This window comes from Asterias amurensis, chromosome 1 (assembly GCF_032118995.1).
Source record: "Asterias amurensis chromosome 1, ASM3211899v1".
In the NCBI taxonomy this organism is placed as follows: domain Eukaryota; kingdom Metazoa; phylum Echinodermata; class Asteroidea; order Forcipulatida; family Asteriidae; genus Asterias; species Asterias amurensis.
Window position 1 is genome coordinate 26151070 of NC_092648.1, and position 27227 is coordinate 26178296.

Sequence of the window (27227 nt, forward strand, 5' to 3'; positions counted from 1 at the left end):
GAGACGAAGTCCAAGTAAATTATCAAGAACCAGACCACGGCGGGTTTAAACCACTAGTTGTACACCAATTAGTAATTGGGTAAACACCAACCCTTGGCAGTTTCATTTAAAGGCAGTGGCAGTATTGGTAATTACTCAAAATATTTTTTTGCATAAAACCTTACTTGGTAACGAGTAATGGGGAGAGGTTGATATTATAAAACATTGTGAGAAACAGCTCCCTCTGAAGTGACGTAGTTTTCGAGAAAGAAGTAATTTTCCTCGAATTTGATTTCGAAACCTCAGATTTGAATTCGAGGTCTCGAAATTAAGCATCTGAAAGCACACAACTTCGTCTGACACTATAAGGTGTTTTTTCTTTCATTGTTATCTTGCAACTTCGACGACCAATTGAGCCCAAATTGTCACATGTTTGTTATTTTATGCATTTTGTGAGATACACCAAGTGAAAGACTTGTCTTTGACAATTACCAATAGTGTCTAGTGTCTTTAAAAAGATGGTAGCGTTTTTGAGAAACAGTCGAACATCTGGAGCGGATGTTCCTTCAGTGAAAGTGAAGGTTTCTCAAAATGCATTACCTACTTACACCAAGGCTGCTGTACCAAGTATTAACTTTTTATTGCAATTAAAATTTAAAGTCTTCACCAAACGTTCAGACCATTTTGAGGTTGCATTAAAATATTTGTTCAGATCCAACTGGGCCCGAACCTTATCCTATCCATCAAGTGTTGACCTTGATGCTACAGTTTTGCTGGACTTGTTTGCCTGTTCCATTTTACAATTATGTTGGATCATTACTGTGTTTTATCCCAACGAGGCCTGGTTCATGGCCAGTTTTAATTTCCCCAATGTGGGATAATAAAGTTCTTATCTTATCTTATCTTATCTTATCTTTACAACAATTATACACAAACAAGCAATTATATACCGCTTTGAAGTGTGCACATAGGAGTGGCTGGCCTATCGTGCACTTGACTTGAGTGTTGTCTCGGTCCCGGTCGAAGCACTTCAGTTCTTGAGAAAGATACTCCTTCATCATTCGGATGGGAAGTAAAGCCGCAAGTCCACGGTGCTGTGTTTTGCACAGACCAGTTTGAACGAAAAACGGCAAAGAAAGCGGTATTTGCTGAATCTCATTTGAACTGAAGGAACTTTGGTTCACATGAGAGTGTGAACTACACGAATGCATGTAAACAATAACTAGTTTCGAATACATTTCCCTGGTGCTTATCAGAAAGACTCTCGAAAAGCCCCGTGACGTCACCATTTGTGTTACGTCACTTGTTGGAGCTCAATTTTGTTCAGGCACTCTCTGTCCTTACTCTATGGTTGCAATGACAAGAAAACATTCCAAAGATGACGTCAAAGTATAGTCAATTTGACGCACGCCGTCAACACCAGAAGTGCAGCTAGTTTTTGTTCTTTGGCACTAACCGTCTCACCTTGTAGGCCTGATACCGGCGTTTCAACTTTTTATTTTTTATGATAAGATCTTAAGAACTAGACATTCTTAAAATACCGGTTGCCTCATAGGGTTTTCCCCCTTTATGCTTGCGGGGCGGCAAAGCGGGATGCACCTCGATAGTACATTGCTGACCACAATACAGCTTGGCCGTACTTGATTATATTATACTATAAATAACATGATAACAATACTGTGACCTTTCGCTTGGAAGTAGAGACTTCAACCTTCAAATCTGAAAAGTTAAAACCTTTAAGAAACTGTCAGGGATATTTCCAAGGTGACCTAACCCCATATTCACCCTGAACCCATTGCCCGCTGTCTGCTGCAGTGTTACTAGGTGTCACACGATATTAGTCACTACCACAAATAGAATAGAAACTATCTGACAATAGAAAGTTGCCCATGCATGCACAATGTAGGGCGTATTGATCCAAACGTCATACAAAGCAAATTACGAGCCGCAGGAGTTGTACGTATACACAAATAATACATTCCAGACTGTACATGGATCCGGATGTGTACTGACAGAAATAAAACAGCGCAATATGTACATGACATGTACAAACACTGTGTGTTAGAAGCCGTACGCACTTCTAACTCCCATCTAAAAAGAAATCAACGTGAACTATAAAACCAAACAAAATCATCTCGATCATCTTAACATACCGTGATGATCTTCTTGGAAATTATGCAACGCTGGTTCCTGAGTTAAGATGGGAAGGTGGCTGAACCTAGGTGTAAACTTTGGGATGTTAATAACTTTATTACTTGCCACTACTATACTGCAAACAACAGGTGAGTTTAATAGTGTCCGTGTCATTAACTCTGGGTACTTATTAAATGGTACTTAAAATCGCTTGCTGTGTAGTTAATAATTTGATTGAGATATCATTGCTGACATATGAATATTATGTCATACTAGCCCAAACTGTGGTCAACTGCAAACAAACAAACAGCTGCACTGAAATCATATTATTGTTAACTTTTTTTCGATGTCCTTACCAAAAACCAAGCAAAACTATTTTTTATATTGTTTTTTTTTAATCTAAATAAGGTTTTAGAGGCATTTCGGATTTTCATGAACCTCAACAGTGTCAACCTCTGCAAAAAACAGCACTTGTGTTATTTTAATACCATATAGATGTTATTTTGTTTTACTCTCTCTCCGGTAGATAGTAACAACACCCATGTGTCAATTTTAAAACCCGGTTCTTGGTAAAAGTTTCCGTATCACGCCACCAATTTTTCATTCGATATGAAATAATATAGTATCGAATTTACCACAATGAGATATCCCTTTTTGTAAAAATGAGTAAACAATTGGTGGCAGGATACGGAAGTTTATCAAAAAAGCAAAGTTTGTCAGATTTTTGATTTCGATGATTACCAACCTTACTGACCTTTTTTTGGCAAGTTTATCATTTTACTTTAGTCCATATCAAACGACCACTCGGTTGTGGCGATAAATGTTGCTGAATCACTTTGCGAAATATTGTGTACATTTGTTGCTGTAGTTGCTGTTTGTTCGTTTGTGCTTTTTTTGTTTTGTTTTTTTTTGCTTGCTTGGTTATTATCCTATTCTTGAAAGGAATTAAGAACTCAGACGGAATAGAAAGTGTCGAATATGGATGATGAGTAATTGACGTTAAAGTATTGCCACTATAACACCCTCGATACAGTTAATACAATGTGTTAAGATGGGCGTGGTACTGTTATCTAAGAGGGAACCTCCACCCCTCCATAGAAAACAAAGGTTGTGTGTTTCCAGGTCACCATTAGGCGTGGGTGTAAGTTGCTTGTGCTAAAAGGGCGTAGGCCAAAAGGTCAGTATATAGGGCGTAGGCCTAGGCTTTATAGGTCAAGAAAATGTTCATTCAAACCTATAACCAAAGCTAGCTGTTGTTTTCACACTGACCGAACAAGTCGTCTAGTTACTGAATCACAATATGTATTGATTTGTGCTATTCGTAGTCATAAACGTTTAACCAATGTTTGTATAAGAGAGATTGGCTGTTGTTGAAATACCTTGGAAGGAAGATTGTCTAAACAAACGAACAAACAACAAACAAAGCGACCTGTCATGATATCTCCTTCAAACACATTGTTGGAACACATTATAAAATTTTAAAATAAAAGTTTTTGATCAATCATAACATTCTGTCCTTGGAGGGAGACGAAGGGATTTCAGAACAAAATCTACTTACTTTGAATTAAAATGTCCCTTCTCTGTGGTAAATGTCGGTCCACATTGTAACAGAGGTTCATGTTTGTGCTCTCTTTACTATTCTTACTCATGTCCAGCCTTGATTTGCTTACGTACATTATTCATGACAGACAAACAAAATGGCCGACCCGTGAACAGAGTTAAAGGCAGTGGACACTATTAGTATTTTGGTAATAACTCAAAATATTTATTAGCATAAAACTCTACGAGTAATGGGGAGAGTTATAGTATAAAACATGTTGAGAAACGGCTCCCACTGAGGCGACTTATTTTCGAGAAAGTAGTAATTGTCCACGTATTTGATTTCGAGACCTCAGATTTAGATCTTGAGGTGTCAAAATCTAGCATCTGAAAGCACACAACTTCGTGTGACAAGGGTGTTTTTTCTTTCATAGTTATCTCGCAACTTCTACGACCGATTGAGCTCAAATTACATTATTTTATGCATATGTTGAGATACACCAAGTGAGAAGACTGGTCTTTGACAACTACCAATAGTGTCCAGTGTCTTTAAGAAGTAGATCTATACTTTGGACATCACATGTTCACAAAAGAGCCGCTGAGCCAGAGAGCCCGGGACTTCATGCAGGCACGATTTGTACACAAACGTAGAGATAATTTTACATCCTGTGGATTGTAAATTATTGTTATCGTTTTTGATTTTGAAGAATGTGGGTGTATCTAAAGCTTGCTTTTCATTTTTTTATGTGCTTTTTGACTGATGAAAGTGTAATAATGATTCACATAAACCAAGGTAAATAGATGTAGGTAGAATACGTTACCTGAAATGAAACACAGCAGAATGCACTTTTACAATAATTGTGAAACCAAGTGATATGGTCTGTTACGATATCCCTACGTACTAATGCCAACATGGACCCCAATGCTCACTACCCTCGTTCTACGCCACTCCATATCAAATTGTTTGGTTAGATAATACAATTGAAATGCTCGCATTCCGACCCAGTAAGCTATCTTATTTAAGCCTACAACCCCCACTCCTTCTGAATTCGTCATGTTGGCAAATTTGGGTAACGGCGGATTTGGGATGGTAAGGAATTTATTCAGTACATTCTATTTGTTGTATTGAATTGCTATTACATTTAGGAAGTGTTGTTTTCACGGTTGTGTTTAACCATTTAATGAGCCCAATAAATTGTAATAGCATAGAACAGCAAAAATCGATTTATCCACAATTAAACAATTAAATCAAAGTGAACTTGCATGAACCTAATGATGATGCTTAATGGTGTAGCAGGTGACCAGGAGGCAGTATACCTTAGTTTTCGTTTGTCATACATTCAATTCATGTATATACAACCAGCCACCATTATAGGTTGTAAGGAACTGGACACTAATGGTAATTACTCAAAATATTTATTAGCATAAAAACTTACTTGGTAACAAGTAATGGGGAGCTTTTGATAGTATAAAACAGTGTGAGAAACAACCCCCCGAAGTATAACATAGTTTTCGAGAAAGAGGTAACTTATATTTTAGACATCAAAAGACTTCAGGCCTGATGAGGCCCTTTATTCGGGCATCTAAAGAACACAACTTATCAACAAGGGTGTTTTATCTTTCATAATTCCCTGGCAACTTCGATAACCAATTGAGTCTAAATTTTTTACATATTTGTTGTTTTATGCATATTTTGGAAGACCTGGTTTTTGAAAATTACCACAGTTGTCAGTTCCTTTATCAGGGAGGGGGAGGGTTGATGCATGACTGATGGTTGAAATCTTGACTTGTGTGTTGAGATTAAGGTTACCAACAAAAAATTGTTACATTTTATAAGCTTTTTATGGTGATTTCATTGTTTCAACAATATGTTTCTGTTTGATAGTAAATTGTGAAAGAGCTCTGAAGAGCTCTGAAAAGTGGCTTGCTAAAAAGAAACTAAATTGAACATTAAGTAGGCGTACCCCTATAACAAAAGGTACACCCCACCGTGTCATGATACCCTTGTTTCGTTTATCCTAGTTTCTTTGCTGCTTTTATGAGTGAGATCGCATTACATATATTTTGTTACTTCATTTCTTTACACAACCTGAGCTTTATCGAGTTGCCAAACAATAAGTAGTTTACGTTTGGCATCTCTATATGATTATCACATTCCACTCCCATGCAGAACATGCCTCAAGCTGAATGGTAGTGTTTGGGTATGGTGGACCATAGAGTGCACTGTTTGGTTTGTATTTTAGACAATTTTACCAAAATAAAAGATTGCCCCATGTGTCCACGACAATCAAATGGCTTATTTTATGGGTCAACGTCAGTTGAAACATGTAGAATTCTAATTATATCCATCTGTGCACAACAAAATTATCCCTGACATAATATAAAACAGTTTCATGTTATATTTCACTAAAATTGGTCCCATTTAAAGCCAGTGGACACTGTTGGTAATTGTCAAAGACCAGTCTTCTCACTTGGTGTATCTCAACATATGCATAAAAAACGAACCTGTGAAAATTTGAGCTCGATTGGTCGTCGGAGTTGCGAGATAACTATAAAAGAAAGAAAAAACACCCTTGTCACACGAAGTTGTGTGCTTTCAGATGCTTGGTTACGGGACCTAAAGTTCTAAACTTGAGGTCTCGAAATCAAATTCGTGGAAATATACTTCTTTCTCGAAAACTACGTCACTTTAGAGGGAGCCGTTTCTCACAGTGTTTTATACTACCAACCTCTCCCCATTACTCGTTACCAACTAAGGTTTTATGCTAATAATAATTTTGAGTAATTACCAATGGTGTCCACTGCCTTTAAGTTGACGTGTGCACAGGTTGGTTCCAATGTGTATCTGATGCGTATACTCAAAACCAAAACATGTTTTGTTCTTCAAAAAACAATGTATCTAATATATAGGGCATTTATAACAACTACTGATGTTATTATTATGATTTATTCTGACATTTTTTTTTCTCAAACAACGAACATACATTTCTTCATCCTATGATATTCCGTCTTTTAAAGCCATTATACACTTTCGGTACAGAATTTTTTTCTCACAGATTTACAAACAATTTACAGGGTTTACAGAAGGTAACGGTGAAAGACAATTCTCGATAGCGAGAATTACGGATTTATTTCAAACACATGTCATGACACGGCGAAACGTGCGGAAACAAGAATGGGTTTTCTTGTTATTTTCTCCAGACTCCGATGACCGATTGAGATTAAATTTTCACAGGTTTGTTGTTTTATGTACAAGTTGTGATACACGAAGTGTGGGACTTGGACAATACTGTTTACCGATAGTGTATAATGGCTTTAAGAGGAATATCAATTTCTACCTTCAGTCAGTCAGTTGACTCGAAAGTCTGGTATAATCGAAACCAAAGATTGATTGAGTTATTGAATCGTCCTGCTCTATGTCTAAACTAACTTGAAAGTTGAAATATTATTAGATTCCATTGAGAGGTGCCTGGTATGTAAAGCAGTAAAGCAAGTGGGTTTATGGTCGGCACATGAAATCACATCGTGTATTGCAGCTAGACTTTTATTTCTTTTTTTCCCCTATTTATTTTTCCAAACAATTAAATCTTGAATGTTTTTCTTTCTCCCTCTCTCGCATTCCGCTTCATGTGACATCGCTTTGCAGAAGCACAGTAAGTATTAACACTTATATCATTATAAGATTGCGTTTATCGTCAGAGTGTTTGTATAAGCAATGACACTACACTGTCCACAACGGCAGTTTAATTAACAGATGTAATTAATCCATCGAAATAAAGACAATAAACTAGACCTGGGGGAAAATAAATTAATAAAATTCAGAAAGTACTGAGGTGATCATCAAAAAATATCTGGGTGAAAAAAAGACGATAGGAAATAATGATGATACAATAATAATTATTAAAATATTGTTGTTAACTCTCACTCGGTCTATCCAATGAAACACATGAATCTACGACAATCAAATGTACCTATACCTGTGGCAAGGTTGGAGATATAAGGTTGATTTGCATTTAAATTAGCTGTAATAATGTTTATTTTTGTTTATCTTTTTTTTCGCAGAACACAAGTTAGTTTCGAGTTTCAACAAGACTATTCTCTAATTGGGCAAAATGTCGATAATTTCGAAAGGTAAGATTCAAACTAATAATAATAAATTTTTATTTTCTTTCAGTAAATACAGACGTTATTTTAATGTATTTAATGTCTTGGATTTTTTTTTTTTGCTTGGGAAAACAAAGTATTGTTAAAACGCTCTAATAATAGTGCATTCAGCATTTTATATGCAACATCCACCCTAACCACAAGGTTACAGCCTCCCGAAACATTGGATTTGTATAGTATAGACCATATTTACTAGCATCATCAATCGAAATAAATATTGTTTGCGCAATTTTTGAAGTCCACTTCCCATGTGTCGCTGTTGTGGGTATTTTTGGCGCACACCATTATCTATAGTTCAAATTGCCGCCCAAAATGGCAGACCATAAATACCATCGATTGTGGAGTTGTCAGAGATCATGCCTGATTTAGTGTAGTCTGAAAGCTATACTTATTGTTAAATTCATACTAAAAAAGAAAACATTCTGTGAAATGTTTCCCATTGAAATGAAATCGTTAGGCCTATCTCGAGAAGACTGTATCTGAAAACTTACAAAAACGCAAGAGCTGACCTCGGTTGTTACAACTATAAGGATTTTGTTTACACGCTGAAAATTGTGCAACGGTTTTCACAATATTGTGCAATGGTTTTCACAATTTTCTCACACAACTGATTAAGCCCAGATTTCACAGTTTGGTCATTTCAGGTATATGGTTCATCACACAAAACATGAACTTTCTGCTACTTTTTTTTGTCAGCTCTAGCAATCCTTTGAAAATCCAAGCTGCTAAAATTCCAAACTTTGATTTAGTTTTGGGGACTAGAATGTAACAGTGGGTGCGAAGCTTACAATGATACTTTATAAACGTAGTAATGGACACTGTGAAAACTAATTAGATAGTTAAGTTTATTACCGTCATTGCACAAAAAAAAACAAAATAATGTGCAAAAGGGAGAACAGGCACGCAGGCCCATACATGGGGACCCTTAATCACACATCAGAGAGAAAACAAAACAAACAAGACCACAGCAAAAATGACAAACAACTATAGAAAACATGAAACAAGCATCTAAACAACTATGCATCTACTCCGCGGTAGTAGAATAAAGCAAGACAGTTCTCCTCGAACAACTGACAATTAGATACACACATGGTGTTACCGCGAACCAAATAATATTTATTGATAACCCACCCTGCAATGCCTCACCTCCTTTATACATCTACATAAAAGAACACACAAACAAGTATGATCACAACCAGTGTTTCTACTGGTCGGTTTGTGTTCACGTTTAAAAGTATAATCCCTATCCTATATGAAGCAACTCACTATGGGTCTAACCACCATTTTGTAAATGTTTTCGACTTTTGCACAACGTGGGCGGTTATAGGGTGTTTTTCATAACTCTCAAACGGTGTGTTTTGTGACAATGAATCCTTTATGTCGGAATTTGTGAGTGTTCCCTTGAACTCTGTAAACGTGAAGGTACACTGTTCATAACACACAAAACAAACTCGGTCATGTGTAGAACTAGTTTGATGTGCAAATGGCACACTCCTTGTGCGTAAACCAATGTGAACTATGTGGGGTTTTATTTGAGCATTTTAAGCTTATTTCTAAGAGCACAAAGTGGTGGTTCTGCTGTTAGAAAACACCCACAATTTTAAGCCGCATAAATGATGACGAACGATTAACAAGTTCGACCAAAAAAAAAAAGGAACAACAACAATAATTCAAGGGAGGACTAAAAAAAGACGAATTTTGTTTTGAAGTATACAGTTGCATGCGGTTTTTAAATATTTTCTTGTTTAAAGGCAGTGGGCACTATTGGTAATTTAACTCAAAATAATTATTAGCATAAAATCTTACTTGGTAACGAGTGACGGGGAGAGGTTGATAGTATAAAACATTGTGAGAAACGGCTCCCTCTCAAGTGACGTAGTTTTCGAGAAAGAAGTAGTTTTCCGCGTATTTGATTTCGAGACCTCAGATTGAGAATTTGAGGTCTCGAAATCAAGCATCTGAAAGCACACAACTTTGTGTGAAAAGGGTGTTTTTTCTTTCATTATTATCTCGCAACTTTGATGGCTGATTGAGCTCAAATTTTCACAGGTCTGTTATTTCATGCATATGATGAGATACAGCAAGTGAGAAGACTGGTCTTTGACAGTTACCAATAGTGTCCACTGTCTTTAAGCACTTTAAACATTAGCTTTTGTTTGCGTCGAACTTGCATGTGTTTTATGTTCAATTGTGAACATATATGCATATATTGAGATACACCAACTGTGAAGACTAGTCTTTGACGATTACCAATAGTGTGTCTTTAATAACAATTTTTCACTTCTTATTTCAGTTCCCTGTTGGCCGACATTATTGACCTGTTTAATTTCTCACAGACAGAAGTATTCTTACTTCAGGCAAGTATAGCTTTGATAAATTACGTTATATCTTGTTTCCAAGCAATGATATTAGAGTCAGGATTTATACCATAATTTAGAAAAATTGTATTCGTATAACCTAAAGCTCGCTGGTAGCAAAATACATGTACACTAGTCTTCAAAATAAACATTCCTTCCGAATTATTGCCAAAGTTAGTTAGTTAGAGGAACACGTTGCCTTGGATCGGTCGACATGGTCTTTGAAAAGCGTTATGTAACGGTTTGTTAGAAAATGCATAAAGGTAGAGAGATGTTGTAAAAGTAGACTACAATGATCCACACAAAAATGCCTTGAAATTGCGTGGTTTTCCTTTTACCTTGACTCCCATAAGTGGCCGACCGTGTTAGTTTGCAAAGTAAAAGGATACCCACGCAATTTCAAGGCAAGATTGTGTGGATCATTGTGTTCTACTTTCAAAACATCTTTCCAACCAGATGCATTTTATAACACACGGTTACAAACGCTTTTATAGACCAACTCGACCGATCCAAGGCAACGTTTTCCTTTAAGGTAGAAAAAAAGTCAATGTTTCTTGTAGTTGTAAAGGCAGGACCCTCACCCTGCTTTGATCACTAAACACTGGCTAGTAAACATCCATTCTCAATTGTGGACTTCTAAAATGACATTTCTTTCGTTTAAAATGTGAATATTCCTTTGACCATTGAACTTCATTTGTCTACTTTACACAAATCTTTAGCCCAAGAACTGATTTTTATAAACTGATCGCCACAAACCGAAATATTCAATTGTAACCGTGCACGACCTCTTCAGCAACATACAAAATATGAGGGTACCAGTTCAGCTCAGTGGTAACCCGCAGGATTCCTCCGTTGCATACCACGTAGTGAAAGGCAATGGAGACTGACGTCATACCAGGGCTGGCTCAGTAGTTTCTTTCCCTGCCTTTCACCTCTTGGACCCTGGTTCAAATCCCACCTCAGACTGAAGTCTTGCATGTGTATTCCCTCCGTGTGTGTGTGTGTTTGAGGGGGGGGGGGGTGGGCACGGTGTACGGCACCGTCTCCTCAACAGGGACCAATTTCATAGAACTACTAAGCACACAAATTTGCTTAGCATGACATTTCTTCCTTGAAAAAACAGGATTGCCAACCAATTTCCATTTGTTGCATTTTGCTTGTTACTTGGTATTCAGCTGTTGGTTGCTTATCCAGAAAATCACATGGAAATTTGTTGGGTAATTCTGTTTTTATCAAGACAAAAATGACATGCTATTAAGCAAATGTGTGTGCTTAGCAGCTCTATGAAATTTGGCCCTGGTCAAAGAGCTAAATTACTGGCTCCGTAAGTATAACAGTAAAGGCTGTTATTCGTGACTGTTTACAACTTTTCATGACTTTATTTTCCTTCCAATAGGTGACCGAGACCACTTCGGGACGTATCAACGTGAATTTTACACTCAGAATCAATACTGCAAGTACTGCTAAGATTAAGTCCAGGAATGAAATGGAGCAAAGTGTGAGTTTAAAGTTTCTTTCAGTTTTTAGATCATGTGTGTATACGCTGACTTTCGGTCTTTTTGCCAGCAGGGCCCAATTTCTTAAGAAATGATTATAGGGCACCAGTTGCAACAATGCAAGCATTTTGATTTTTTGGCTGGTACCCGGTATCTACTTACTCTAATATTTCTGTACATGGCTTTTTATGCTTAATAGACTTTATAGAGTAGAGCCTTGTGCCAAACTTCCGTAAAGCTGCTAAGCATAAAATATTGGTTAAGCAATTTCGGACAAGCATGACACCAGCCAAAAGGGTAAATAAAACAAGGTACTTTCGCTGGTAACCTTATTGGGGTAAATAAGATAATTTGTTGTTCTCAATATAACAAACATGTACAAATTTGAACTCAATTGGTCGTCGAAGTTGCGAGACAATAATGAAAGAAAAAAACACCCTTGTCACACGTAGTTGTGTGCTTTCAGCTCAGATGCTTAATGTCGGGACCTCAAAGTCTAATTGTGAGGTCTCCAAACCAAAAACTACGTTACTTCGTAGGGAGACGTTTCTCACAATGTTTTATACTATCAACAGCTCTCCATTGCTTGTTACCATGAAATGAAGTAGGTTGTTATGCTAACAGTTATTTTGAGTTATTACCAATAGTGTCCAGTGCCTTTAAAGCAACTTTTAAAAATTGTTAACGATTTAAAATCGTCACATTTTAATTTTGCCTAATTAATTGCCTGTTTTACAAGCTCCCCTGTTTTTTAAGTTTATGTTTATGTTTTTGTTTGAAACAGCTCCGAACAGGTAACTACGCTTTTTTATTCATGGAGAACGTGTACAGAGTGCAGCCCAATACAGTGTCGATTGTGCTAAGCGTATCCGACATATGGCATCAGTATATACCGGAAATCATCATAGCAGTACTATGCGGACTGATGGCTCTTGCAATATTCACAGTCTCAATACAACTACTGGTAAGATGCTACATGGTTTAATTACAATAAAGATAAGACAGAAGAAAGTATCAGTCACTATAAGAAGTATGTTTCATGTCTCTGTCCGTACGTTCTTGTCCCTGTTGCTGTTATATGTGTCTGTTCCCATGCATCTCAACATAAGCCTCGGCTTCCAGATGATATATTTTTTTCTCTGCCTTGTTATAAATAGCTTTTTTTAATGATAATTTACTCCTTTAAGAAGATGTATTTCTACAGTATATTGGTTTGCGTTAACACCATGTGTGTATCTACTTGCCAGGTAGAGTTGATCTTAGGGAACTGTCTTGCTTTCTACTTGCCGCGGAGTAGATAAACGGAGGTTCGGGAGACTTCTCAGTTCTGAAAAAACTGTCCTGCTTTTAACTATTACCAGGGCGGACGGTATAGAAATTTGACTGGACTACTACTTTAGCTTATAGGATCGTAATGCCGTACTGCCGCGGAGTCAGTTCTGAATTGGTCTCAACGTTTCGACTAGCTTGCTCGAGTCATCGTCAGTATTTTTACTGTTTTCATGAAGGTTTGAATGAACGAATGAAGGGATTTGTATAGGAGTCTAAGAAGCTGTTTCTTGAGGGGCTAGTATTGTTTGTAATGTTGTTTTTTTACTCCTTAAAAGGCAGTGTACACTATTGGTAATAACTCAAAATTATTATCAATATACTCAATATATTGCTTCTTATATTTTGTTTAGTGCATGAACAGAGGGGAGAAGAAAGTACGAGACGTGGAAGTACCTCTGACCAATCTACCGCGGGGTAGCACTACGTCACTCTGCAGGGACAATGCAGGTTTCTTCAGCGAGGAAACAAACAACGGACTAAGGGTAAGAACGAACAAGAAGAAAAAACATCCCTCCCATAAACTTCCCATGTGTTATACAAATTTGAGGAGTTCACCAGAGAATTTTACAGGGGATACTTAAGTATCCAAGAAAAAAAAAAAGGGTATTTATGATAATGTTATTTTTTGCATTCGGGGTGCAATAGATTCGAACCTACGACCTGTACAATGTTAGAACAGGGCCTAATTTCATAGCGGAGCTTAGCGACTAATTTTGTGCTTATATGCTACGCGATTTCCATTTCATAGATCCGCTTACCGCACAAACATAAGCGACATCACAATGCAAATCAATGCATGGTAAACGCGCAATATGGCCGCCCGAATTTTTCTGCTAACCTGTGAAATACGCTTGCACCTTAGCAATGTTTGTTCTACAATAGTGAGCACGAATGCTTACCGTTAAGCAGCGCTTACAATGAAAATGGGCCCTGGGCCCAATTTCATAGAGCTGCTAAGCACAGAAATTTGCTTAGCATGAAATTTTGGCCTTTCATAAAATAGGATTTTTAACCAAATGTTCACGTGATTTATAGGATAAGCAAACAACAGCTGAATGTCAGTAATAGCCAATATGCATCAAATGGAAATTATGTTGGTATCATGTTTTTATCAAGGAAGAAATTTCATGCTCAGTAATTTTGTCTGCTTAGCAGCTCTATGAAATTGGGCCCTGGTGTCTTACCACCAGACCACCGAGCTAGAGGTGACTAGAGGCATTCCAATCCTCAATGTGTGCGCTAGCAGTGGGTTCCAAAATGATGTTTTAAGAGTAGAATAATAATGATTCACACAAGTATCAATAGACGGTGTGACCTCACACGAAAATGATAACATGATTCGCGCGCAGACCGCCGGGCAAAACCTTTGTGTTTTGGCAGCCAGCTAGAAAGTGTACGTAATCTTACTATGACTGCGCAACTCAGTGCCCGGTGAAACATGACGTAGTTAGTGTTTTGTCAACAGAGGGCGGTTTGAATGTAAACATAGGTCACATCGTCTATAGAAATTGCACGGTTTCCTTGTACGTCGCGAACTAACGAGGTCGGCCAATTAATGGAGTCTCGACTGCACAAAATGGCCGACCATGTTTCGTCGCGACGTAAAATGAAAACGGTGCAATTTCGATGCATATTTGTCAGGATTATTATATCCTACTTTTAAATTATCTGTCTAACTAACCATTTGCATTTCATAACAAACGGCTTCAAACGCTTTTCGAAGACCAACTCTTGACCGATCCAAGACAACGTGTTCCTATAAAATTATAAAAAGTTAATACCCGCTATATTTGTTGTGTTTTTCCTTTAGCCGCACACACCAAAGTCCAGCATAGCCTCATCACGATACGCCCATATACAAGATCGGGATTCACTCTACAACAAGCTCATTCATGACAACTACGCAGTACCCGCTAAACACATGTTTAATTTCTTGTAAAAAGTTGAACAACTCTCTTCTCGTAAATATCATTTTTGTACTGCTTTTACTACACGCTATTTAGATGAGAATTGTTTTTTAAAGAATATTTGTATATATTTTTAAAAATAGTCTGGTTTAATTTCTGCATATACCTGGCTGTTACTCGACATTTGACGATAATGGGTCAATAAATTATCAAGAAGTAGTCTTAGTTAAAACATTTATTTTTGTAATCGGTTTATTTCGTCATTATTTCAATTGGGGCGGGGAGGGGGTTGGTTTGCAGACGTTCATTTAAAGATGCTATGTCAGATTTTTGGCCGGTTTTGATTAAAAATTCAGTAGGTATTTTGATGGGGGTCGAGAAAGTTACAAGATTTCATTTCAGCCATTGCTTGAAAAGGTCCGCCAGTTATTAGTAGCAGTGAAATAAAGTGCTCAAAATAAGTTTTTGACGGGATCCCGACAATATATCAATTGACCAATTCTTATGTGTTTTAAAAGAAACGTTTTAAATTGTCGTCATGGTTCCTGACCATTGAAAGTAAAAGTTAAACTTTTTCGTTTGAGCGGGTGATACTCTTTGAAATACCATTCACTCAAAAATATCTATTTTTTAATGTTTGGTGTTTGGGGACAAAAATCTGACAAAGCATCTTTAATTTCACTTTGAGGCATGCGATTTCTTCTAGCATTAGTCAAGTCAAATTTCCATGCGCTCTTTCGGCAATGTGAAATCGGCATGCAGTTATTCCATATCATAAATATTGTATGTACAGTATTTTTATAAGGGTTATTTTCAGAATAATTAATGTGCCAAATACTATCGTAGTCTCTTTAAATAATTATCTTGGTTTAATCTTGATAGTACTTAACCTATACTTCAAACCTCATAAACGTGATTTGTTTTTGATATCATAATTTGCCATACATAATGAGTTGGGTAATGTAATGTATAATATTTGGACTTAAAATGTCATAAATTCTCATAACGGATTTTTACACAGGGTATGCATTGATTATATTCACCATAAGCCTAACGTTAAGATTCTGTGTAAACTTTAGTGCTATCATGACCAACATAGTTCCTTACAGATTTAATACCTCTTCAATTAAGCTGTAAGTTATGAGTTGTGATTTGATTACAATTTCTATGTTATCCTTTTTTTTCGCAGTGAGTCTTATAATTAATCCAAATCACTACTTTTTAAAGACACGGGGTCGATTTTACAAAGAGTTAGAACTCGTCTTATCTCGAGTTAGGACGAGTAACTCATCCTACCTTAGGATTAATCTTAAGGTCTGCGTGCTACAGTGCAGGGTTGGGGCTCGTCCTAAGTCCGAGGATACGTCTTAAGTTAAGAAGAGTTTTGTGGAATCGACGGCAGGACACTATTGGTATTAAAATTGTCAATCTTCTCAGTTGGTGTATCTTAACATATGCATAGAATAACAAACCCGTGAAAATTTGAGCTCAATCGGTCGTCGAAGTTGCGAGATATTATTGAAAGAAAAAACACCCTTGTCGCACCATGTTCACGCGAAGTTGTGTGCTTTCAAAATATGCTTGATTTCGAGACCTCAAATTAATTCTAAATCTGCGGTCTCGAATCAAATTCGTGGAAACTGACTTCTTTCTCGAAAACTACGTCACTTCAGAGGGAGCTGTTTCTCACAACGTTTTATACCATACCTCTCTCCATTACTCGTAATCAAGAAAGGGTTTATGGTAATACTTATTTTGAGTAATTACCAATAGTGCCCACTGCCTTTACATACGACACCAAAAGTGAACCCGAAATTGCGACAGATGAGTTATCTTCAACTGAATGCATTCTTTTGGGAAATATTTGTTTCAAAACACTTAAATGATGACAGAACTCAATGCTGTATTGTAAATAGACCCACTTTAACAAAACATGGTACTAGTTAAATAGTAAAAGTGGTCGATTTTGGAAGACGGTCTGCAGGAAGCAGTTCAGTTTGTCTTCGTCGCTTTAATCTTCCACATATTATTACCATATTATGATTTCAAAAGACTGTAAATGTGAAACCTTTGAGCAGCTATATTTTATATCCAGATCATGAGTGTGACTAGCTTAACTAGTCAAACACCTTTGACAAATACAGTATGAAACATCAGTAATTGTAAGTTGGTAAAACCAAATGATGGATAAACAACTGGACACGAATGGTACGTTGTAAAAACGAGAGGATCTTTATTAAAATTATATCAATAATTTGATAGTAACCTTTTGACGAATGAGTTTGACTTTCTGTCTTTATTTATCGTTGATAATGTGAAAAAGGGTAAGACGTTAACACCGAAACAGTACACATGGACTTAAAAGGCAGTGGACACTATTGGTAATTAGTCAAAATAATTACTAGCATAAAACCTTACTTGGTTACGAGTAATAGGGAGAAGTTGATAACATGGTGTGAGAATCGGCTCCCTCTGAAATGACGTAGTTATCGAGAAAGAAGTAATTTTTCACGAGTTTGATTTCGAGACCTCATGTTTAGAATTTGAGATAACGAAATCAAGCACCTGAGTGCACACAACTTCGTGTGACATTGGTGTTTTTTTCTTTCGTTATTATCTCGCAAGTTCGACGACAAATTAAGCTCAAACTTTTACAGGTTTGTTATTTTATGCATGTTGAGATACACCAAGTGAGGAATTGGTTTTTGACAATTATTACCAATAGTGTCGATCCATTGTCTCCAAGATGAGGAAAATAATTTGTATCACCTGTTTTATAATGAATTGAGACTTGTGGAGGCCGAGTCGTTAAATGTCTGTCGCGGTGATCTCGCAACTATCTCGCGAGACTTCTGCTCTCTGTGCGAGACTGTTGCTGCATGAGAACATACAGGGTGCGTTCTTTAATAGCTCCCCTTGGTCATCCCCGGTCTGCCCCAGTGCGATCGAATAGCTTTTGACGTCATTCCAGGGGCTCACCCAGGTCAGCCCCCAGTGCCCTGCTTGTGGAGTGGGTCACTTTGGGGCTGGCCCCAGGTAAACGACGTCACTACGAGAGCGGTGAGTGGTCGTTCGTTTAGCTCTGTGTCACGGGCACACCCGGGTGAGCACCCCGGGGTAGACACATGGAAGCTAAACGAACGCACCCAAAGTAGTCGTTAGGTGAGAGCAGCAGTCTCGCACAGAACAGTAGTCTCGCGAGATTTGCGAGAGAGCTGTTTCGCTATCACCACGACAGACACTATTTTTAACGACTTGAATTGTCCACAAGTTTATAATGATCTCAAAAAGGAGACTTTTTCTTGAAACCATCATGATGAAAGAGTCGAGCGTTATTTTAACATAAAAGATCATCAGTTTTACCGGCTGGATTATTGTACACAGCTGTAATAAAGCCACTTTTTATCGGCACCCGGCATTCAAGGTTAAAAGCAGTAACAGTTTCGTAGGTAGGTACGATCGAGGCGCCAAGTTACGATGCCATGCATGAAAACGATGTCATCGTGCTGATACCCCGATTTGCCAGTTCACTCAAATAAAATGTTTGTTTGAAACCGAACAGAACGTATCACACACCGATCAATTTTTAGATTGTATAGTATAAAAATGTACAGCATTATTTCGTACAAAGACATTAATTCTTGATCCGATTCTACGTTGGTGGAGCCCTGTAATTAACCAATTGCAAATGCTGCCTCACTAGCGAAGCTAATGGAGTCACGTCAAACTGAATCCACGAAAAACCCCAAAGCGGAGAGATTAACACACTATCGGAGTCGCATTCTGTGACAAAGCCTAGGGCCAAGAAGAACGCAAGAGCCTGGACAACTAAGACTAATATAAAAATTATTACACCCAGTCTGGACAGGAAAGCGAGACCGTTGCGACATTTATGTCTCCTGTAGACTGGGCTGATCGGGGCGTGTCCCCTTCTTGGTCTACGGGAAGTGACCGGCTCGGATCTACTTATCTGTAAAACACGATTTGGAACATCAGGAACTGCGGCTCTCACACCTGAAGTGGTCACACCTCTCGTCTTGAAAGGGGTAACAACTTTTTCAAAAGAAGATGTCACCGTAGTTCCTACTTTTCCGTTTTTCCTTTTTGCCGAAAAGACGCTATCAGTCTTAGGAGGAAACCTGGCGTTCTCTGCCGACTGTGAAATTATAGGGACTGCGGGTTTGCTGAGAGACGAATGTTTTGTTCCAACTGCGGGACTCACAAATGTCGTTGATCTGTTGCTGATGGACAGCGACCCCAAAGCATTTGCTGAGGAGCGAGGAGTGGTTAACCTCGGTATTGTATTTTCTTGCTGATCAGGTGCTTTCACGTCGACTCCGTCCATCCCGAAAGCATTATTTCCCAACTCAGGGTCTGGTGTAGAATCCACACGCACAGCATCGTTGCCTACATCTTGAGGGTTTCCGGGGTGAATGATTGCATTTTCCTGAGCATTGTTGTGAACCGTCTCAACCCTCGCCTCTTGTCGATAATGTTTATTGCTCTGTTGGTCAGATTGCTGTCTTCTTTTAGTTTTACTAAGTGTACCTACATATTGTGGTGTTATGTCTTTCCTGTGTGCCTGGGGATGATCAACTCCAGAAGGCATTGCTCTGTTGGGAAGAGACTTCAAAACATTTGTCGCGGAGCAGGGGTCAAGAGTGGGTATCATCGGCATTTTATTTTCTTGTGTTTTCCCTTTTATCCCGAAAGCTTTAGTTCCCAACTCAGGGTCTGTTTTAGAATCGCGCACAGCATCATTGCCTACATCTTTAGGCCCTCCGTGTTGAGCGGCTGTACTTTCCTGGGCATTACTTAGGTGAGCCGACTCAATCCTAGACTCCTGTCGATAATGTCTATAGCCCTTTTGGTCAAGTTGTTCCCGTCCTTTGGATTTTACGTCTGTGTGAGGTGTACCCACACACAGTGGTGTAATATCTATCCTGTATTGATGTTCAACCCCGGAAGGTAATGCTGTTTCCCGGCACGACGCGGTCGCGCATAGCTTCAAATTGTCGACTTCGTCGGCGAATCGAACATGCTTTTCCCGGGAGATCTTCCTTTTGCCTAGAATCTGTCTTAAATTGCGACCTTCTTTCATTAATGTACTAGTTAACCGCGGGGCGATTCTTGTCTCTGTAGATACAGAGGAATAAACAAACCTATTCTCAGTCACCTTCTCACTGAATGTCGTGATAGAAGCTTCGGTGACGGTTCGGTTACGCACTGCAACTTCGACTTGCTGCGTCGTGGAAATGATGGAAACATTCCTTGATTTGTTCATTGAGCTAGCATCTCGCATGAGCTCAATGCTTGTCCTGATAGCTTCGCCAGTGTGAAAGAGTTGACCCTGCTCTGCCAAGAGCAAGTCCACCGTCAATGGGTCATCTATCACGACTGAAATATTGCTGCCGTCATTTTTTAATCCTGGTTCCTGTGTTGTCCGAAGATTCAGGGGTAATCCTGTGGCGATAGCTCCCGAATGGCTTCCGCCATCTTGCCCTTCGCGTATCGTCGGTAAAGAATGGTGAGAAGATTTGGAAGCATCGCTGAATGGTTCGCATCTACTCCCACCGATATCACCAGTGGTTTGCGGTGTCTTCTCTGTGATGTTCCGCATTGTCCCCTGGTCTGCATCATCAAGAAGCAACGCATCACGGATGTATCTTTCCTGTTTCTCTTCGATTGAATTCTCCTCGAGGGAATCTGTCGGAGTCAACTGTGCTTGGCAGTTTACCAATGATTTGTCATTTCTGTTGCTATCTTGAGTTGCGGTCTCCCTAGTCGCCTCAGCCTGACAACTCGTCCCTTTCCACCTCACATCTATTGAGGGACGAGTTGGTACAGAGTCTTCCTCTTGCCATTGCTGATGGCACGAGACCTTGATAACTGTTTCCTGAAGAGGACTGTCGTCTGAACTCTCGACGAGCGTCTTGCTTTGAGGTGATGAAGATCCAGTTGGTTGCTGAGACTTATCCCTGAGACGGCAAACCTGACCTCGGATCAGGTTCTTGTACCCGTGAAGAGGCTGCTCGAATAAAGAAGTGGGGAGAAACACAAGAACTCGTATCAATACATTACAAGGAAAAGGCATCCTCACCTTTGTCGTCTTCAGTTAGCCTGATACAATGTTTCTTAGCATTTTGTAACGTCATTGTTCATCTTGTCTGTCTTACCCATGTTTCGTGATTCGCTGTGTTTGTTTGTTTGTTTCTTTGCTTGTTTCTTTGTTTCTTTGTTTGTTTGTTTCTCGACTTACTATAAACAGCCCCATGCCCTCGCTCCTCTCTCGTACATAGTTCATTCCTAGTTATGAATATTTTGCTTTTATAATATGTTAATTTTGTATACTTTTATTCGCTTTTGATTATGTTATCTTTTTGTGTGCTGCAACTTATTCTCATATTGAACTATTTTCCAAAAAGAAAGTGGAGTAAACGTCATATTGATTTGAACCACTGGCGTACGGTGGGCCTACCGGCTACTCGACCGGCCGTTTTAACACTTCATGTATTCAAGTTTCAACTTCACTTCATAAAAAGTTATTTCCTTGGTTCATTCAAATTGAAGTAATATGAAGCAATGCAGGACATTTAGGGAGAAAGACATACAATTATGCCTGAGTTCGGGCCTAGATATATAATAGCGTTCACGCTTCCGCAATATCGACGCACATGATAACACATGGTATCGTTTTCTTCTACCAAGAAACCCATTAGTTAGATGTAACTTTACATGCATTTGTTTACTAAATATTTTTTCCATTAAATTTTCTTCTGCGTTTACTTTATTTTAACTTTATAACAAAGCTACTGTGTAATTTTTGCTACACTTTGCATGGTGTCTGTGGAAACAAGTATTGTAGAACTGCTAGGTCCAACTTCATAATCTTAGAGCTGCAAAAGTTTATTTTTTTAGCATGACTTTTCTTCCTAGAAAAAAAGCAGGATTACCCACCAGATTGCTACGTACTTGATTTCAGAATAAGCAAACAATGCTGAATACCAGTACCACGCAATATGCAACAAATGGCAAATCGGTTGGTAATCCTGTTTATATCAAGGAATAAATTTCACGCTAAGCAAATAATTGCACTTAGCAGCTCTATGAAACTTGACCCTAAGCTGAACTGAAGCCCTAGTTACTGGTCATCTTTGCCTACCTTTGGGATTATACTTGGTGGCTGGTTATCCATGAGTTCAACAAAGCATAAGTCATTCTCAAACTTCCGTTTTTCATCATGTTTTGCATGAAGTAAGGCCCATGTTGTTCCATCTGCGAAAACACATGAGCATCATACGCGCGAGTTTTTCCTTGGCTGTAACATCACGCGTGCGCGTACCAAATTTATGACGTCAGTAAAAGTGAGCATTATAGACCTTTTCGCAAATACCGGGGCGCGCGCGTAACGCTTGGAATTAGGTGCATTGTGGTCTAGCTGGTAGCAAAATTTGATCCATATCTATCCCACAATGCACCTCATTCAACAGTCTGCGCTTGCGCATTGGTATTTGCGATAAGGTCTATGAACGAAGTTGCATTGCGGAACATTCTGTGAAAATGAGTCAGATATTGACAAATAAAAACAAAATAGTAATATGCATGGCTGGTAAGAACACACCAGCAGCAGGTATTTGGTATGTCTAAGCTTTGGGGTGTATCACTTTGCTGAATTACTCCCATTTGAAATTAGCCAGTATAAAATTTTTGGTTCAAAACGAATTACAAGTAAAGTGATGTTTTAAAATACCATTTCGCGCAAAAGGATACAATTTAGACTAAAGTATGTTCACAAAATTGTTGAATTCATCAGTTGTATTGCCTAAAAAAGAGTGCTCTAAAGGTTCACCATGCAAATACAAATCTTAAAAAGTAAAATAATTTGTGTTTTTTTCTTCTTTTTTTCCTTCACAATAAAGCCCCATTTATGCGTTGGGCGACATCTGAACCATTTTCACAGAGTTGGTCACCATTGAACATGGCTGTGCAATGGATGCCTTTATAAACTTTTTGTAGTTGTATTTCTGCCCCGTGAAAACAAAGCGGCTTCTTAGCAAAGAAAAGACCATTATCAATAATGTAATCTTTACGGGGTGAGTCTAGGATGTGGGGAGGCCGGTGTCGCATGCAATTATGTCCGCTGTGCAATACTGTCGCCGGACGGTTCTGCATATGCAATCATGTCCGCCCGGATGCTGCTACATAATGTAATTGTGTCCGCCCGGACACATTTGCATAATGCAATTGTGTCCGCCCGGACACATTTGCATAAAATTTGTGTCCGCCCGGACACATTTGCATATGCAGTTGTATACGCCCCTGTGCAAAACCGTACTTGCAGTCGATGGAACGCATTTTTGTTTGTTCGTACCACACGCTGGCCATCGCATACTAGCATAAGGTATGGGCACTTTCCCGGATCCCTTCACTATTGACCCCGTTGGATTAGTCCACTGGACCCACTTCTCCTATACTAACGTATAGACGGCAGATTTTCGAGCCAGATTTTCACTTAAATTTCCATCTCACCGGAGTTTACTATAAAAATAACTCAATGGCGAATAGGGGATTTTAACAGAACACTTAAATTTGAACTTTCGAATACGTTATGTACGTTAATTAGTGAAGAGTAAAGGAAAGTCAAATAAATGCCAGTGTAAAATGCTTTTACTTTTATTATCCACTACAGCTGCATCTAACGGGTTGAAAATTTGCAAACAAAAACAATTAAAAATTAGCAAGGCATATATAAAATATCTATTTCTTACAATTTAAATAAACAAAAATCAATCATTTTTAAAACCAGTATAATCTTGTGCTATTTTTGTATCTGCCTTGTGTTACTTTTTGATGTTTGTGGTGCTTTTTTAAACTTATGCGTGCAATGCTGCTTGCAATTTCTTCTTTTTGGAGATTTTAAAGTTGTCTTAGTCTACGTCACCATTACCAAAGCGGCCATATATTATTCTAATCTTATCTGATGTTTATTTTATTTTTCTTCAAATATTTCTAATTAGATAAAAGATTATATTTTGCTTTATTATCTGATAACACCCTATATTGATTTGCTTTGTATCATTCAGGCAAATTAAAACCTCTTGATTTCAATTTATGTTCTGTATCTGTTCACATTGATTTATTGTTTGATAGTCGAGATAGGATCACTGTTGCTCAAATGCGTACGATGTTATATAGAACGACGAAAAGTGATTCGGTACTGGTCAAATGCGACTACACAGTAAGTCGCTCTGAAACCTGACCGTAGAAAGGGAACAAACTTTCAAACTGCTTCTTTGAGATGACCCATATAAGTCCATGTTAACTTTCAACTTTTCAAAATTAACTTTAACAATCTTTTTTAGAGTCATTTTACACCCAGTTTGCCCATTCTCTTGAGATGCTGATTGCTGTTGCCATTTTGTAAAGTGTTGTTCTTGAAACCCCAAAGGATGAGAGTGCATGCCGACAAAAAAGTCTGAAACTGTGATTCAAATCTCAGGGGATACATTAAAATGATGGCATGTCAACATTTTGATCACCCTTTGGAGTTCTAGATTCCAATGAGCGTTGATGACAGACAAAGATTCATTAGGCTTTGATCATCCTTTAGTTGAAATTGTTTAAAGACAAAACAATCCATTAATGCCCCTCACTACATTAAAGTACATCACTAGAATTCATAGAATTTTTCATTCCTCAATTAAAGTATTTCTTAATACAAAAAGCATGGAGTACAAACCTTAAAATGCCACTGTAGTTGTAAGTAAATGTGTAAATTTAGTTCTTAAAAAATATATATATTCTGTCAAATTATGGGTAAACTTGCTGCTATAAAAATTAAAATTTTCATTGACAAGAGATTGATGTTTGCTAGAAAAATATCTAGTTCTAAAAAATATATAAATTTGTTTTATACCAAATATTTCAGTTAAAAAATTATTCTAAGTTTGAGTTAAAACATTCCAACAAGTATGGGATCAATTCAAACATAATTATCTTCCATTTTGAACTCATTTGTGGAATGTCACAAATTTGTATATATTCTACGAGAAAGACTCTTTTGGGAGGAAAAAAGTTGCTTTAAATCTGAAAGACATGTTTACAATACTTACGAATATTAAGTAACCTAACTTCATCTAAAAAAAAGTTAAAATGTAAAAGATGTAATATTAAGAGAGACCCACAATGAAGGTAGTTGTGACTTCCAGATTCTCACTGTTGCCAGTCCTTAGCAACCACACTTCCAGAATAATCGTTGAATTCCAGATTCTCAGATTTCTGCTTCTGTTAGAAAGAGTGAGAAAAATGAAGGGCAAATACAGGTTAATTCCAACAGAGTGACTACATTGACATGCTAAAATACACCATAGAGCTATACCATAGCCTAGAACCCTAAAATTGAACCTGTGTACGCGCATCTATTTATATTGACCCCGTGCACGCACGTCACACGCGGCGCCGGCGACTGTGCTACGCTCACCATATTGGTGGGCAATTAGATTTACGTGTAAATGCCAAGTCGCCTAAAATGCGCACTTCACTGAATATTGCACAGAGACATTGCCCACCAATATGGTGCATCTAAGATTATTCTGATGATGACGTCAGGTGAATTGGGTCAATTTTCATCTATTCATTTCCTCAAAACCTCAAAAAATGGAGAAGATAAAAAGATTTATAAAATTACATCAAACATACAGTAAAAAGGAAATAAACACGTAAATAATAATTAAAAAAAGGATAACCCTGACACTCTCAGACGACCCCCAGACCATATTGAAAAAGCATGAAACAAAGGATTGTCAGAACGATCTGAGTAGCTGACCGATAGTACAAATATCATCACATTCAAGAAAATGGTTCAGAACAAAACTGTTTTAACACTGACTTAAAGTCAGAGTTAAGTTGAACGTGAGCATGAAAAGACCTAGCCTTAAAAGTGCTGTTAAAAATCTGACATACAAAATGACGTTGGAATGTGGACAAAATATCATTGATCTTACAAGTACATAAATTCAAACCATGTAAAAGAGACATCGTTTACGTGTACTTGAACACCCATGGCGGATTTAACAAGCCTACCCTATGTCTGTGCACAAACCTAAAAAAACCTACGCCTAAAAACGTTTGCTCAATGGTCTCTCACCTCTTTGGTTTCCTTCTTTCCTTTCATAACACACTGAAAATAGAAGGCAAAAAAATGTTAAAAATTGTCGCCAGATTGTGTAGGGGTTTGACACTTCTTCGGAACCTTAAACATTAGATTGAAAACAGGGAAAGAAAAATAGTGACACAAAAAATATAAAAAGGGCTTTCTCCATGAGCTACATGTATAGAAGACCACCCACTTTTAAAACAATTTCCTATAGTATACCCAGCCATGCCGTTATTAAGACTCTTGTGTTATTTGAAACATAATCTAGGACCAATTCTATTGAGCTGCTGATCAAGCACAAAATATTGCTTAACAAGATTCTGCTTTAATAGCAGATCAAAGTAGGACACTAGTCACAAGTTTTACACTGGTAACCTTATTCTGGTAAGCATGATTTTGTTGAGCCGAGTTTCTTTTTGTGCTTGTAAGCAGCTTTATGAAATTGGGTCCTGATGACTAACCGAAATGATGGCGATGACAACAACTAGGACGACCACACCCAGGAAGATTCCAATGGCTATCAGCATGACCTCATCGTTCATCTTCTTGGGAGGTACAGGAGTTGCTTCGACAACCTGAGCTTTCGTAAAGGAGTCCGTCTTTGCCTGAAGTGTCTCCCCTTCAAATTCAAACTGTAACTGTCCCGATTGTACCTGGTTTGAATAATAATAATAATAATAATAATAATAATAATAATAATAATAATAATAATAATAATAATAGTGGCTTCTTATATTAGCACTCAGGTCTGTCACGCAGTGGCGCTTCAACATGATTACCTCTGGTCACTGGGCCTTAAAATCATTCCTTGAACCATCTCAGCTCCCTGGCGAGTATACAGCCTGTGCCGCCAAATATGTAGTGCAATAAGCTAATCAATGACAAGAACCATCTCTGCCCTCACAGGTACCCATTTACCCCTGGTAAGTGTCACGACCGGGATTCGAACCCACACTCCGCTGAACAGAATCAACAGAGCTTGAATTAGGTGCTCTTATCCGCTCGGCCACAGCACCCCACAATCAAATAAACACAACATTCTGATAAAGAAAAACATCATGTAGCTTGGTTTCAACCCTAGCGATGCTCTAAAATAAGTTTGAGGAAAATCGACTGCAATCAAGGTCTGCAGAAGATCCAAATTTACTCCGAGTAAACGATGTGA

General features: G+C 38.1%; 3 protein-coding genes across 14 annotated transcripts in view; 1 reads left to right on the top strand and 2 right to left on the bottom strand.

The window, feature by feature from the left end:
- Positions 1–1798: 1798 nt before the first annotated feature.
- LOC139934768 (uncharacterized) lies at positions 1799–16336 on the top strand. The gene is made up of 8 exons (XM_071929176.1): positions 1799–2261; positions 7298–7304; positions 7714–7782; positions 10109–10172; positions 11569–11670; positions 12453–12632; positions 13351–13482; positions 14811–16336. The coding sequence occupies exons 1-8, from the start codon at positions 2180–2182 to the stop codon at positions 14937–14939; spliced, it is 765 nt and encodes a 254-aa protein (XP_071785277.1). The 5' UTR covers positions 1799–2179; the 3' UTR covers positions 14940–16336.
- A 139-nt stretch (positions 16337–16475) lies between these two features.
- LOC139934753 (uncharacterized) lies at positions 16476–22163 on the bottom strand. Its single transcript, XM_071929154.1, has 2 exons — positions 22070–22163; positions 16476–20935 (listed from the first exon to the last, which is right to left on the bottom strand). Exons 1-2 carry the CDS (start codon positions 22100–22102, stop codon positions 18560–18562), a joined length of 2409 nt encoding a protein of 802 aa, XP_071785255.1. The 5' UTR covers positions 22103–22163; the 3' UTR covers positions 16476–18559.
- A 1399-nt stretch (positions 22164–23562) lies between these two features.
- Positions 23563–27227, bottom strand: part of LOC139934689 (uncharacterized) — a 59170-nt gene continuing 55505 nt past the window's right edge. For all 12 annotated transcript variants that reach the window (XM_071929068.1, XM_071929059.1, XM_071929109.1 and 9 more), the window contains 3 exons: positions 26524–26715; positions 26054–26086; positions 23563–25191 (listed from right to left, as the gene is read on the bottom strand). In XM_071929068.1, coding sequence (XP_071785169.1) covers positions 25120–25191; positions 26054–26086; positions 26524–26715 — 297 coding nt within the window. In that variant the 3' untranslated portion in view covers positions 23563–25119. The remainder of the gene's footprint in view (positions 25192–26053; positions 26087–26523; positions 26716–27227) is intronic.